The following is a 15901-nucleotide window of genomic DNA, read 5'->3' on the forward strand; positions in this document are numbered from 1 at the left end:
AAAAGGAAAAAAAAAAAAGATTAGGAGGAGGTGGACTCGCGAAAGGTTTTCCTTCAGGTCTAGGAAACGTCTGGATATGATAATAAGCGAGGCTCGCGCCAACGTTGTACGTCGAGCACGATCCGAATCCCTCGGGGCTACGTACCGGGCTCTCGCATCAACGTAGAGAACCAGTCCTCTTCCCTGAAGTCGCTGTCACGACCACCGGGAACGTCTCTGTTCCGCGGAACGTCTTTTAAATCTCCTTGCATCGCGCCGCGGCCGCTGCGAGAGAGAGTCACGCCTCTTCGATCCGTTCCGCGCAATATACACCCAATGTTGGAAAGGCCGCGGCGGCGCATCCACCGGGAGGGAGGAAGGGTAGGAAAGATTTTCTAGTAAAACCGACTCCGCTCGCCCGCTTCGCCGCGTGATGATATTATTCCACGTAACAAATGTGCCGGACGAGCCTTGGGAAATGCGAGCAAGTACCCGATAAGTCAGCCGACGTGGACGTTCACCGGGAACGTAAACGCGCCGTCGATAAATCGGTCTAATTGGGGGAAACGTTAATCGAGAAATTGTTTCGTTTAGATTCTAGATTAACAGATTATAAGTTTCAGAATTTTTTAAAAGACTGAGATAAACTTTTTTATTAAAAAAATTTTTTTTTATATATATAAATAAATTTTAAACGTACACGTTTAATTTTATCATTATCTCACATACTTCGCGTAGATATAGATTTAAAAAGATTTACTCCCCGAAGTATAATTTTCGTAAATCGCAAATTAGCGGAACGGCGTGAACCTAATAGGCGGTTACGACACATCAATGAACGGCGGTGTGTCGGAGCAATTAAGAAAAAGCACGAGAACAACGGACGAAGGAAGGCGGTCACGAGCGCGTCTTCACGCGCCGCGAAGTCTTCAATTGCGCAAATATCTCGGGGAGCACCCGATGGAAGAAATTAACATAATGCCGGGAAGCATTAGGCCAGTGAGCGCAAATTGTGTGGCGGGCATGGAGCTCAAAGAGGCAATGAGGTGCAAGAAAGACAAAGAGCGAGTGAGAGAGAGAAAGAGAGAAAGAGATAAAGGGGCGGGGGAGAAGAGTCGGTAAAAGGAGAAAAAGAGAAGCAAAAAAAGAGACCCCGAGAATAGTCGGTAGATAGGTAGGTAGGTAAAGTTGGTGGGCAACCGTGAAGGAAACTGTAAGCTAGCCTCCGTCAGTGAAAGAAAAGTCGCAAGGGTGGTTAAGCGAAAACGAGGCTGCCTTCGCATCCGACGAACTTGATCTACGCGTTCCGCTTAACTGCCGTTAATCGGTGCCGGTCGGCGGCGGAAATAGACGCGCCGGGATTCCACGCTCTAGACCTGACCACGACCTCGCGAGGCTATTCATCCGGTTCGTACAAGGTTTTTGCAAAAATCAGATTATTCTCAATTCAAGAAGCTCTCCTTCACGAAAATACGTAAAATAATTTCCCTAACTTTTCGCCCGATTTTTACGCGAATTATTACACGTTCGTTATCCATCTCGCATCTGTGTAAACGTTATAAAACGTTAATAGAAGAATTAAATTTTTAAGACTGATCGTAATGAGTGTAATTAATTTCCAGTACGTCCCACTTTATTGACGTACGCGATCGGTATTCGTCGCGAGCGGATAGCACGCGTTTAATGGAACGTAAACTCGATATGTGTCGCGAGATGAAAAAAAAAAGAAAGAAAGAAAGAAACGAAAAAATCGTAAGAAGTATCGGGTTAACGGTAGACTAACGCGTGATCCGTCGAAAGTTCTTATCCGAACGTGAAAGTGTTGCGTGAAAAACAGGGCTATTACTGGTTATTACGGATAGTTACGGGTGGTTACAGGTAGTTGAGGGCAGAGCGTCGGTGCTCTTTCGCACTTCCTAAATGCCGCAGCGTCAGCCGGAATGCCGGAGCATCGCGGCACCGGCGCTTCTTCCCCTTTCGCAGTTTCCGCAGCGCGTCGCGCGCCTTTCTTCTCGCTAAACTACCACGTTGATTCCTGCGGTCCGATGCCCAATATCCGCCGCCGCGCGACGTCGACGACGACGGTACACGCTTTCGCGGTGTAACTGACCTGCCTCGGGTAAACCCTCGTTGCCGCGGTGCACGAGAAGAAAACCGCAGACTCGTTCGATCCTTTTGATCGTCTCGCCGACTAACTGTATATCAAATGCCGCTCGCGCTGCGTTGAAAGTGACCGTGCAATCGCGAATTTCGTGAAGATCCAAATAAAAAATTATGCGCCTCGCCGAATGTGGGAAAATTATTAAAATGGAAATTTCTCTCGTTAAAAAAAAATTAATTATTATAATAAAATAATAAGAAATGTCGAAAGACGAGATGTTACATTCCTAAGAATTATCTGTCATTGTTTTAAAATTATAAATGCAATTCTAAAAAAAAAGAAAAAAAAACCTTTAATAAATAGCCGTGACGTTCGCACATTTTGTACACGATCCTTTCCAGATTTCCGAATATATTCGCTCGCGGGTGAACGATCCCGACGAAAAGCGACCGGCGTCAACTGCCTTCGAGGGCATCGAATTTGCAATCAAATTTGCAACGTTCCCCCCGATGCCTCGACACCGATTCTCGGCCGTGAATCGGCTGCGGAGCGGTAGTAAATCTAAATCTCATTGCGCGGTCGTTTATTCGCGAGGTGGCAGAGTGCGCGACGCGAGGTAGGGCAATTATGGGAGCATGAATATTTATGGAAACCCGTGTACCGTGTAATCTTTACGAGACAACGGCTACGGGACGTCGCCCGAGCGACCGGCTGGCCGATCGGCGTGGCGCGCGATGCTTCACGGTTTACTTTGTCGGTGCGCGCGCTCGCCGAACTCAATTATCCTCACGCTCGCACTCGTAAGACGTAAGACGGGGTGAAATGAGATGAGAGAAAAAGAGAGAGAGAGAAAGAGAGCACAAGACGTCTCTTTCTCTCTCGTTAACGCAAGAAACCAAAGAGACGATCGATTTCCTTAAACAGCTACCTCGAAAACACGATATCTACATTGCGAATGCGATCTTTCTCCTATCCACTTTCTACGACAAATTATTCCCTACGAGCAGAATTAATAAGGAAAGATAAAATCATCCCCTCAGAGTCCCTCAAGAAGACATTGCACGATAATGAATTTACCTCGAAATTTACTTATAAATTGATCTCATATATTATTAAATATTTTTTTACGTCGCGCTTAAATACTTTTTCCAAGAAATTATTTCAGGCATCAAGAAAAAACCTTCCTTCAAATTTTATTTTATCATCCCGCATCTCTCATACGTATATATTTTTCTCGTTATACCGTACACCCTTTTCTAACGCGTTCCCTAATAATGTAACCGTTTATTTTACTTTCCCACCACCTCGGGCCCGATCGCAAACGACCGAATGATGGCGTGTGGAACGCCGGCTACCGTGAATCGTCTCTCTTTCACGAGGTACAAATATATATACATATATATATATATATATGTATACACGTGGCGAGCTGGTTATCCCCGACACGTAATCGCACGCGATAAAATAGCCCGCGGGCCCGACAGAATGGTCCTCGCATTTACGACGGCGCGCTCGTCTTTTAATGACCGCATCGTCTAATTACTACCCTCGCCCGTAATATGTAACGATCGCTATGCCCGCGAGAACGCGGTCCGTACTTCGTTTTAGAATTAGCGGCATAATTGCCCGGTCGCGAGCTGGCGAACGGTTGTAACGGCGCGCAATTGCCTCGCAACGTTACGCAATCGTACGAGCGAGCATCGCGAAATACGCGGGCGCGAGCGACGCGCATCGCTCGCCTTTATTCAAAGAGGGAGAAAGATTTAAGCCGACTTAACGATCTCACACTAACAGATTATAAATTCCGAATCACAGGCTCCGGGAGAGCCACGATCTCGCGAGTAAGAAGAGGGGAAGGAAAGAAAAAAAAAAAAAATATGTTGATTTACGATCGGCGAGTTTACCTCTCGTGCGTGTGCTCTTGACCAACTTTGATCGCGAGTTGCTCAACCGAGCGTCTGTTTTATTTGCCATACGCGTTCCGTTTCTGTCAAAACGTCTCCCCGGCTCTCTTATATTAAAATGGAAAGTATTACGAGAAAGGTAAATAAAAGAAACGAATCTTGCGCCTACGTTAATGTTCTTCTCCGATTACTTAACCCACCGAGATCGGAAACTTATACGCCATTATTACATGCTTATGCTGTAATTAATCGCGACCGTTACGCGGCTTGTTTCGCTAATTAACTGTACTATTAGAAGGCTAACCATCCATTTTCAAACCTCATTCGATAGCGATCGTTGATAACGGGACATGTTATTCTTAACTTTTACTAGAACGAACTATGCGCACGCTTCGCGTACGCTATTTTTCAAAACGTCCTAATTTGCGCGCGTCATTATAATTGAGTAATTTATAATTGACGGCGTATTATCGGTTCAACTCGGTAGAGACCCAATTACAAATTCGGAAAAAAAAGTTCATGCGACTTACCTATCTGCATGAACTTCAGCGGAGTTGTAGAATTCTGCCAGACTGTAACATAAAATAAAAAATATTAATATAGACCTGCTGAAAATAGTTAATGTTTAAACAAAAAAAAAATTTTTTTAACTAATTCAGGCGCCACACCAATTTTTTTAAGCGTCAACAATTAACAACTAATTCACGCGTCGCGCTAATTTTTTAAGATAGGATTAGGAACGTAAAAAAATTCTTGAAATAAATTAACAATTAATAATAAAATGCGAATCTTCAAACTGTTTGTAACGCGCGGTATGAGAGTTGATTACAGTAATGACCAGCAGGTTTATGAAACCGTACCGAGCGTTTATCTTCGATTGTGCCTATTGACATTTAGGAATGCAACTCGCGGGAAGATCTTGCGGCTACGAGCGCGATTACTGATTAAGGCCCCGGGATCGTTTCGAATTATCCCTTTTCCGTCTCGGAAACGCATTCCTCGCGCCGATCATCTCCGTTCGCGCGTTACGTTTATAGGCCACCGCCTCCGCCACTCTACTAAGCACGTCGTAAGTCAGACGGGCGCATTGTTCCCATGCGATGCGCCGTGCATTCGCAGCCGTATCGATACGGGATATGCTTCGCAACCAATTATTATTGCCATTTAGATAAGGAGCGCAGTTAGTTAAAACTAGAGACTTCTAACGACCGGGCGTATTCGCGATGTACGCGTCGCTTTCGAATAGAACCGGTGATCTGGAAGAGTACAATACGCCGAGGCCCTATCGAAAAATTTATACCTCCAAGTACCCACCCGATGGTATAAAACTAATGTCGTGCAAATCGCACGTATAATAAAAGAAATAATAAAAATTGTAGGCATACGTAAGATAATCCATCGTTAAAAAAAAATATGTATACACGGTTTTAATTAATTATTTTAATTTAATAATGAAAATTGTAAACGTAAAATTTATTTTTCTACTGATTATTAAATTTTCTGTTATTTCTAATTTTATGGTTTGATTTAAATGAGATTTAAATAAGAAGTGACACTTACTTAAACGTTGCTCCGCCGAAGCATGCTGCCTCTCCTAGGCCTCCGCCTCCTCTCAGAATGTTGGAATCCTCCTCCCGTACACTGGATACTTGCAGAATACACCAATAATAAATTACAATCGCCCGAATACGACACTCCCGTTTATTCCTGCGCCCGATTATTTTTTAACGGCACTCCCGAAACGCCCGCCCGACGAACCGGCTGCGATTCGTTTAATTACTTACACCAGCGACGACGAGCTGGTGATTAAAATTACGCGGCAAGGTACGACACTCCCGAAATAAGCCCGACGAACCCGCGGTGGTTCGTTTATTTCACATCGGCGACGAAGTACGGTAGCTTCTCTGGACTTTCATCTAAACAGAACGCAAGTTGCATTTACATTAGATTGATAGATACAGAGGAAACTTGTAATATAAAATAATTGCAATCAATATATACTATATATACATATATATATTACGTGAATGTATCGACAGAATATTATACGATTAAAATTACTGTTTCGAGTTTTAATGAAGAGTTTCGCTTAACGTTAGAACTTCGCGGCGAATCGAAGGAAAGTTTAGCAGTTTCTCACAGTCTGACGAAAGCTATGATTTCGAATTCTGCAAACCGAGCAATTCGCATCCGAAGATTAATTCACAGCGACTTCTCGCAACACTCATACCTCTCTTGATTGCGCCATCGAGAAAAATGTCGGAAAGATGAGCATTCGTACTACTGAATAGGAAGTTGAAAGGCGTAAAGGTTGCGCAATATACATAGAAACACAGATATTATCTCAACGAGCGCTAACGTTACCCGGGGAGCGCTAATTCTGGGAAGATCCTAGGCGATGATCTCAAACGGACGTCTTCCTCATACGTGACATTTGTTTGCCGCGGCGAAAATACTCTCTACCGCTCGGAGCGAGAACCCGACTACGCTGATCACCGACGAGATCCAACGAGAGGATCGACGCGATCTAACGGTGTTATGCATCGCTGAGTCGAGCGCCGTATTGTAATTTTTCATCCCCTCAACGACGTGAAACATCCGATCCGTCCGCCACCCCAAGATACGCAAGAATTTATCCGCTTTTTTTTAAAGCCTCTCTCGAGAAAATCGTACATATATAATTACACGGGCATAGTCGCGGTTATATTTCCTCAATTTCATTACGCAGTATTTTCTAACAGGATGGAAAAAGATTTTCAGGTTATTATACGTGTAGCCCGCTCTTTAAGTTACTCGAATTATTTCCGCGGGAACGCGCGTAAATACCGCGCGCGTATTCTCTATATATCCGTCTGGTATTCCGAGTCTTATAGTTTTATGAAATTTATCCCGGTATACGCGCTCGTGGACAGCTAATTAAACGTCCGCGCGAATGGCCGGGGGTCGTGCTCGGTTGCTAACGTGAATAAATCGCACGCGTGTTTGCGCTACGGTGCTGGTGCTTCACGTGAACGCGGAGCCCTCGCCGCGTCACTATCTCGATAATAGAATGATCTATCTGCGGCGAAAGCGGCAACAATGAACGGAGAGCGCGGTATACATCGTTCGCTATCGCGGCCAAGTATACGCGTGGGCATTTGATCCGAGTAAAGGGTTAGGGAAAAGGTAGGAGGGGTAGGGGAAGTAAAAAGGTATCCAGCCTAACAAACAACAATACGATATTGCCCTCACGTAGCCGGGGATCGAGGGCTCGGGATCGGTCATTACGCGCCGCCCGTAGGGTGCTCGGTTCGCGGGTTAGAGTAAGTGCGCCAGTGAACGACCGGTTAAGAATTATTGCTAGATAACTAAATTTTTTCTTTTTTTTATTTTTTGCCGAGCAGAGATATCTCGCGCGATCGGCGACGAACGTTTAACGAACAGACGGATTATTTTACCGAAATAAATATCCTAATTAATATTAAAATTGTCGTTTTCAATATACGACATAATAACGATAATGTTACACCTCGACTTTGAAAAGAATACAAGCGTATCACTTTACGCCGCAGAAATAAGAAAATATGTACGGCAATCATTTATATCTATGATCGGACATCCCATTGATGCACCTACTGTACCACCACCTTCGGCACGAGTATCCTAACGCAAACCTGACCTATGGACGCAACAACGAACGTACGCGAATATAACGTGCCCATCGTCCTTCTTTATCCCTTTCTTTATTCCACCTCCTTTGATTCGTCGCCCTCTTTCGTCCCACCGCGTGTGATCCGCGGCACGTTTTCAATAGTTAATGTACCACGGATGAAGCCCCGTTCAATTACTCGCAACACGATATCATAGCTATTTATTGTGGTCTGCCGAAGCCGAGGCCTCTCCTTTTCCCTATGGTCTATCGGTTCCTCTCCTCTTTCTTCTTTTAGGGCTCTTCGGTCTTCCTTCTGGCGCGGCCACGGTTACGATTCTCGCTACGCGTTTCCACCCCGCCATTACTGACGCGCAGAAAACCTTTCCATCCATTGTCCTTCCCTGAAACTCCTTTCAGGGAGTCGCGGAGGATACCATCTGAGGATTTATTCCGGCCGTCTTCACTCGTCGGCGACGACAGATACATTATTCATCCGCGCGTGCAATAGGAACTATTCGAGGTTCATTCCGAGGCTTATCATTTGAGATGAAATGGAAAACGTTTTAGCGACATTGTCCGAACATCGTTCACGCAAACATTAACATTGTATTTTTTTTTGGAGGAGGAAAAAGAAAAAAAAAAAGAAAAAATAAGGAACTCATATCGCGCGGTTGGATATCATTTTCTAACCTTCGCAAACTACGACATTTTGCCGGTCGTTCGCCAACGCGATGAGGTTTTACGCTCGTAGCCGATATTCCGTGAATTTTCAAACCGGAGGAGAACCTTCTTCATTGCGGGGAGATTATCGAGGGCAGATATCGGGCTATACTTCGAGTCTCTCTATTCCGCTGTTCGCGCTGATCGGCGTGGCGGCGGCGTGCAGCATGGCGGGCAGCGTAATGGACGATCGTTCACGGACGGTGTTTCACACGATAAACAATCGATACCGACGTCCTGTCGTTAATCCGGAATTATCGTTCCGTGGCACGGGGGACAACGGGGACGGGAGGCCGCGCGCTGTTATCGACGGACCAGGAAGCAATTGGAGGCCCTCCGCGCGTCGCTCCATCGAGTACTCGGAGCAACTTGGAGTACTTGGCGAGCACGCGGATTCCCTCGATCCCGATTGCCTGACTCTCGCGTTTTCGAGCGGGGAAAGGGTCCGCTCGAGCAGCTCCGCGTCTTTGAAACCGAAGCGATTCTGGCCGAAGGCTCGAGCCAAAGGGATCACACGCAGTTATTTTCCTTTAAATATTTCGAGAGAAAAAAAAAAAAAAAAAAGCCGATCGACAAGCGCGGCCGACGATCGCTGTGTCATTCGACAAATAAACAACCTCGTTCCGGGTGATCGCCGAGGTGTCTCCCAGTGGCCGACGGTAACATCCATCGCGAGATGCAGTACTCGCGGCGACTCACGCCGCTCTCTGTCTCGATCGCATCTGGTTCCTCTCGACTGAGGTTACTACCGGTTCGTGCCGGGCGGGAGTACTAATAAATCTTGTACAGACTCTTGTTGAGTAATTCGCAACGAAATAAAAGAAAAAAAAAAAAAAAGGACGTACGAGAGCCATCGCGACTAACGGTGCACTGTGACAATTGAAGACGAACGAGCAAAATTAAATAAATTTAAACAACAAAATAAAAACCTAAAAGTAAATCAAGATCTAAGCTTCATGAATTCACGAGCATCTTCTAATCTGTAGCGGTGGTTTTGAGCGAAAGTCTAGAGTTCTACCAGGCGAAGGGACAAAAAACGAGGAATCGCAAAAAAGATCCGGCTACCTTTTCCGGAAGGTGGGGCAATGCAGATTAAAAGCGAAAGGAGAAGACGTAGCGGAAGAGACTCGGCGTGCCTGCCGGGGATGGACGTCTCTCTTGACGTCTTTTTCAGAGAAGCTCGCTCGCAGAGACGAACGGCAGTGGGATACCACACCACGCGGAAAGAAGAGGCCACCGCTCTTCTCCTACTCACGTTGTATCGCCGTAGCGATAGTTTCTCACAAGCCATTACACGGACAGCGGTCATGTGCATCGCGTATACACCGACACGTCCACACCGCAATAACAATAACCCTACGATGCTCTGACTATCCGTAGCGAGAGAGAGAGAGAGAGAAAAAGAAAGGGAGAAAGAAAGACGGAGATGAACAAAAGGGAAGTCACTTTTAAAGCGACTCTGCGCGAACAGAGTCCGGTGCTGCCGAGAAGTTTGCGACGGTCTGGAGGATAGTCTGGGTGAGATAGATAAGGGGGTTAAGAAGGTTTAGCCGTGAGATCGCGAGGTTCTCGAAATAGTTGTACCATTAACGGAGTCATCCCGTGCGAAAGCACCAGCGCGGCTTTCACAGCAGACGGACTCGCGCTCGGCCACGGTCCACGGTATCTCGCGGTAATTGAGATAAGTTTCGGTGATTTAGCCGCGAATCTCCTTGCTCCACGGCCTCTCATAAATCGAATGTACTTTGTGCCCGCGAGTTGGAACGCATGCCCGGCATATCTCGATACCATTGCCAAGAATTAAACGTCGCGTAATTTCGGAGATGCAATCTTGAGCGAAATAAATCGACGGAACCGAGTCGTAGTTACTGATTTTGAAAAATTTTCATATAAGTATTTTAGTAATTAAAATTTAGTAATTAATTTAGTAATTAAAAAATAAATTAAATAAATAGTAATAATATTTTAGTAACGAAATTTAAATATGCCTAGATAAACTATGGTTTATTTTAATTTTTTTTTTTTTTTATAAAGAGGGTGGAAAAAATGTATATTTGTATGTAACGTAACTCGAACTACCTGTATAAAAATTACATTCCACCCAACAATCTCGACTAAATTCTTACATTGAATTTTAGAATATCAGTAAAGACGCACCGCGCACGCTACTTCTGGAACGCTCGCGAGAGCAGATAAGCTTTCGAGCCACGAAGGCTTAAACAATTCCGGATATTCGTATCATTTGTGGATTAGCAGATAGCCTCTTCATCTATACCTCCTCTTCCGCCACCCTACCTTCCTCCCCCCTGTTCCCCCCCCCCTTTCTGCGCTGTGCATTATTCTTGCCGCGGGGAGTCACCGACAAGGCAGTCGCCGATCGCAATTTGCCGATACGATTCTACCTGCTACATTGCGCGCCGGTTTTCTCTCCCGCTCCCTTTCTTTCCGTCTGTCTCTTGTATATCCCTCCTATCGTTGTCTACGTCCGTCTTCCTAGTCTAGGTCGGGTTAAAATCCTCGCTTGGGGTCGTCCGGTCCAGCCGGTCGGTTTGCACCGGGTGATACGGGAAGATACATCTTTCCCTCGGTAACTATGCATAGAACATCCTCTAGCAACGAGTTTGGAGTATACATCAGAGTACACATCAATATACATGTATATATGTAGATATATATATATGTATATATATATATGTATATACACGCGGGATTTTGTATGTGTGTGTCATACTAGTCGGTCGTGTACACGGTGCTCGGTGTACCAGCCGACATCGGCGAGACCGGCGAGGAGAAAGAGATACCGGGGAGATACGGTCCTTCTCGCAACTAACTGCGGCTCAATTACCTATTCGCTCCGTACCTGCGAGTAGCGCTGAGCAATTCAAGCGAGATACGACCGCGCGAATTAGGATACCGTCTGTCAAATCAAATACGAGATAAGAAAGAAAAGAGATGTTTATTACGCCCGTTGGAAGGAGAATCTCTCGGGTATTGGTCAGACGAAAATTTGGATAATACGAAAAAGGAAAAAAAAAATATATATACATTTATATTTAAGTACGTGAATCTGTAGCGAGAAGAAATATTTACTGCATTTAGAAATAGGCTTCTTGACTATGAAAATTTATACCAGAAAACGACGAATTAGCACGGTGCTATTTTTCTTTTCTTTTTTTTTCCTACCATTGTTTAAATTATATGCCGAGTCACGCCGGAGCGATGCTACTTCTATTGTTATGTTAAAAACGTTTTAATTAATGGTCAGATTAATACCAGCGTCATATACGAAATGCGATAAAACAGCCGCGGATATTTTGTCAGAGATAATTAGCATAAACATGCATCGCATGTCCCGGGAGATGAACAGTACGTACAAAGAAGGGAGTGCTTAGGCGAAGGTAGAGGGCCGCGTGCGAACTTGCAAATAGGCTGTCGTAATCGGCAGCAGCCGAGCGACCGAGCGACCAGTTATGCGGGAAACGACGGCGGGCATGCGGGGCATCTTGTCACGATCAGAATAATTAATATTCATCGACGTCGCCAAGGCACCTACCGGGGCGGTCATTCTCGTTAGAAGTCGCTGCGAGGCTCCGTGCGTATCGCGTACGCGTCCCCTGCGTTCCGTTCTCTCGCGTCTCCCGAGGCGATCGCGAGCGCTCGATAAAGTCTCCGTTGTCCGGCTCGCAGTGTCATTTCATCAATTATAATTATTCCCGAAGGCGAAAACGAGAACGCAGCGCACCGCTGAAGGGAAAACCATCGCCCGTTCGCGGCCGTTCCAATGTCGGTTTACACTCGACGAGTGAATTGACATCGGAACGTGAAGAAGTACGTGGTTTAAAATTGTAATCGTATTTTATTTTATTTCTTTTTTTTGAATTTTTAACCGTGTAAAAATATGAAAAATATACAAAGCTTTTTATTGATTTACTTTTTTCTATATTCAATGTGCATCTAGTTGTAATAATTAATTTTTTAATGTCTTATTTTGCATCGTATCAAAAATATATAATTTTTTAAAAAGTAATTAACAGATCGTCGAATCGAAAAATATTTCCATCAACATTCAGATCAATATTTCAATTAAAATACAAATAGAACCCGTTTTGCGAAGGAATTAGATTCCAGCGAAACAGGTTCGTAAAATAAAAATTCGTAAAACATGATTTCCAATTTATAGATTTGATACAGGCTTTACTCCGTTCTGTCGTTTTTATTATTATTTTGTTTCATATTTCTTACTTATTGACTGCTAAATTGAAGTGGAAAAACAGTCTGTGATATTACAATATCGATTAAAAAAGACCGTCCATCGATTAATTATTTCAGACATATAAAAATTAATTTAATTAAAAATAAGATCTCCTTTTAAACCAAATGTCCCTCATATTTCCCGTCTGACGGATACTCGTCGCGTTCGAACAAAGGAAAATTGAAGGGGTGGTAGGCATAAAAATAGTAACGAATTCCTTTTAACTCATGGTAGCGCGATCTTCTCCAGATGGGCATTCCTGATCAAACCACATCCCGTCCTCTGCCGGCGATATTCAAGGTGGATGTTTCTTGCGGTGCGTCCTCTCTTTCTTTTCTCTCGTTCCTTTCGCTTTTCTCACCGCGGTTATTTCCAACTTGACTCGCTCTTCCACCGCGGTGATCTTTTCTCCTTCTCGGTGCGTTTGGCCACTATTATGCAGTTGCACGCGCGCGTACATCGGCGAACCACTATCCGTGGTTCCCCGATATACGACAAGGGTCTCAATACCAATTACGTGCCCGTTCGTTTATTTTGCGGCTTTGCGCGTTACAGATCTTACCGTAATGCCCTTTTGTACGGCACCAGGGATTCCCCTCGCTCTCCCTATTACACTTCTTGCATCTCCGATATTACACCGGCGTATCCTGCTATTTCGTCTGTATCCTAATAGTCCCTTACTAAATCAATACGATATAAAACCTAACGATAAAACTGTTAGCACGTACAGAGCTCGCGTACTACTTCACCTCGCGAGTGCTCGATCGAGTGGGAAAGTCGTATCGCCGTTGAATTACAAGAAATACGCGTCAAAGGGTGGAAAGGACGGGGGGGAATAAATTCGCTCGTGACCGATTTTCTTTGCCTACCGGCCGGGCCCCGTTCGCGCGCGGCAGAAGAAAATCTGGGTAGGAGGCTGGGTGGCAAACCGAGGGACCCGGGGATGCCAGTTAACGTCGTAAATCGCATCCCTCGGAATTTATGCGTAATCTACGGTGACCTACGGCGAGCGGTTTAATGTTGCAGAGTTATGCGCCGGGGATACACGCGCGTTAGCGCACGCTTCGCGCCACATGACACGCACACACGCCCCGCGTATATTCGTGCACGCGTGCAGCCGTGCGTACGGCACTTAGGTATATACGCAAGCGACCTAGCCCAATCTCGGCGGCCCACGCCGAGTCACAGAAGAGCAAGGGAGTAGCTTCGCGCATAACGCATTCCCCCGCGGACGAAGACGGTAAAGACGAGAGAAACTGAGGAAGAGAAGGAAGAGGGCTGTGGAAGGGAAGGTGGAGAACCGTGGCGAGGAGGAAGGCCACGGACGATATAAGAGTTAGCAGGGCGTTGCGTGGGTCACAATGCCCTTAGGCCCTTCCTCCCCCTACTCCGCCGCGCACGAAGACCCCCGTCGTCTTTTTATTCGTCATCGCGTCACTCGACGCTCTTCTTCGTCCTCGTTCTCGTCGTCACCGTTGTGATCCTCATTACCGTTGGTGTTGCGCCGCGACTCGTTATGGAAAGCGCGCGGAATATTGTTCGCACACGCGAAACAGAGTATCAGGGAAGCGCGTCGCGCTTGTACTATGCAGATGATTCCCGCGATATCGGCTATTCATTGCGGAGTCATTTAAGAGTTTATACGCGGCCGGTATACGCGCGTCTATATACGTGGTCGCGCCGTGACGTTACTGTATCGCGTATTGAAAGCTCCAAGGTGTACCGTATATCGCGCGCGCGAGAGAAAGAAATAGTAAGACCGGTACGAGAAAACGCGATGTCTCTTCCACTTATCTGATAGCACGAAAAAAAAAAAATAATAAAATAAAGAAAAAAAATAAAAATTACGGTATTTATATCGATTCTACATATATACAATCTCCGAGTTATTCTAATTAATCCATATATTAACTCGAAAACGCGATGCGTAATTAATGCGGTCACTTAGTACAACGTTTACTCGCGTAAGATATATCATGTTTCCTTGACGGTGTCCCGGTTTCACAATGAGATCTAATGCGCAATCGAACGTCGATCGCGTCAATCGATCCGCGGTGAGATTAATCGGCGCGATTAGACGGTGCGCGCGGGGTAATACTTCCTGTGTAGTTCCCGAGCGCGTTACGTACGGTATGCGCCCGGCGACGGCCTCGGCGGCCTCGACGGCGGCCTGCGATTACGATCGTCGGCGTGGTCTTTGCCGGAATACCGATGAATAAACAGGGGGGAGAGTCGTGATAAGCGCCTGAAGCCGTAGCCGCGCCGGCACGCATTATGCATGCGCGAGAGCGAGAGTAAATGACGGAGGTGGCAGCGCTGATGATGGTGATGATGCAAAACGCGATGATAATAATAACGACGACGTGGACGTCGTCGAGAATGAAACGGACACGCGTCTTGCCTGGCCTGCCTGGCCTGTCTGTATGCGTGCCTGCGCCTGCTCGGCTTGCCCGCGTGCATCTTCGCGCGTCCGCCGCTTCGAGGGGGCGAGTTTTTCCAGGCCGAACCGGGGTACGCCGAGGCCTTGCGCCTACATACAATGGGATCCCGTGAATAGAGTAGCGGAATGGAAGGCCGCGACGATCGGTCAATCGTGGTGTAATTGGTGAAATGGCGATTAACGTAAATGACGAAGCCGGAGGACGTGTGGCTCATTGTTGGCTCAAATGAATTCCATTGTATTTCCGCCGCGCCGGCGATTATTTCGTCTCCGAGAACGGCCGCGCGTTTAATCAATTTGAATTCAACCCGTTTCTGTTTCACGTATAATTCGCGCGAATGTGTAATACGACCGCGTGCGAGCGTATTTTATCCCGAGAATTTTATTTATCTTCTTTTTTATTTTTTTTTTTTACTTTTATCCGCTGTCGTATCGAAAATGTTTAAATATAATCCCTCCCGTTAATGTCTGTCAAGTAAATTATGCTCAAAGAAACTTGACTGAGAAAAATGGTGGTTACACTAAAGCAGTGCTTGGAAAAATGCTGAGTCAATGTAACATCCGAATTTTTTTTTTATTTTGCTTTAGGAGGATTATAGTCAACGCAGACGCTTATCGACACCTAGTGGCAGCCCGAGCCCTCCCAGACCGACCAGACTCTCGAGATCCACCGGCACTCTTACTAGAGAAGAAGAGTCCTTCTGTGAATCCAGCAACACCTTGACTAGGGACAACCAGGGTCAAGAGGCAGAGAGGAAAGGGTGGTTCAAGTCCCTCTCGAGAAAAAACAAATCTAACGCCGCAGTAAGCATTGTTTTCCATTCCTAACTTTTATCTTCCTATACCTGCATATCCTCGATCGGATTCTCAAAAA

The 15901-nt window shown here is 45.7% G+C and overlaps 1 protein-coding gene across 6 annotated transcripts in view; it reads left to right on the plus strand.

The window, feature by feature from the left end:
* Nucleotides 1–15901, plus strand: part of Blo (bloated) — a 94668-nt gene that overhangs the window by 75142 nt on the left and 3625 nt on the right. For all 6 annotated transcript variants that reach the window (XM_070665375.1, XM_070665376.1, XM_070665378.1 and 3 more), the window contains one exon: nt 15616–15831. In XM_070665375.1, coding sequence (XP_070521476.1) covers nt 15616–15831 — 216 coding nt within the window. The remainder of the gene's footprint in view (nt 1–15615; nt 15832–15901) is intronic.

This window comes from Cardiocondyla obscurior, linkage group LG13, assembly GCF_019399895.1.
Source record: "Cardiocondyla obscurior isolate alpha-2009 linkage group LG13, Cobs3.1, whole genome shotgun sequence".
In the NCBI taxonomy this organism is placed as follows: domain Eukaryota; kingdom Metazoa; phylum Arthropoda; class Insecta; order Hymenoptera; family Formicidae; genus Cardiocondyla; species Cardiocondyla obscurior.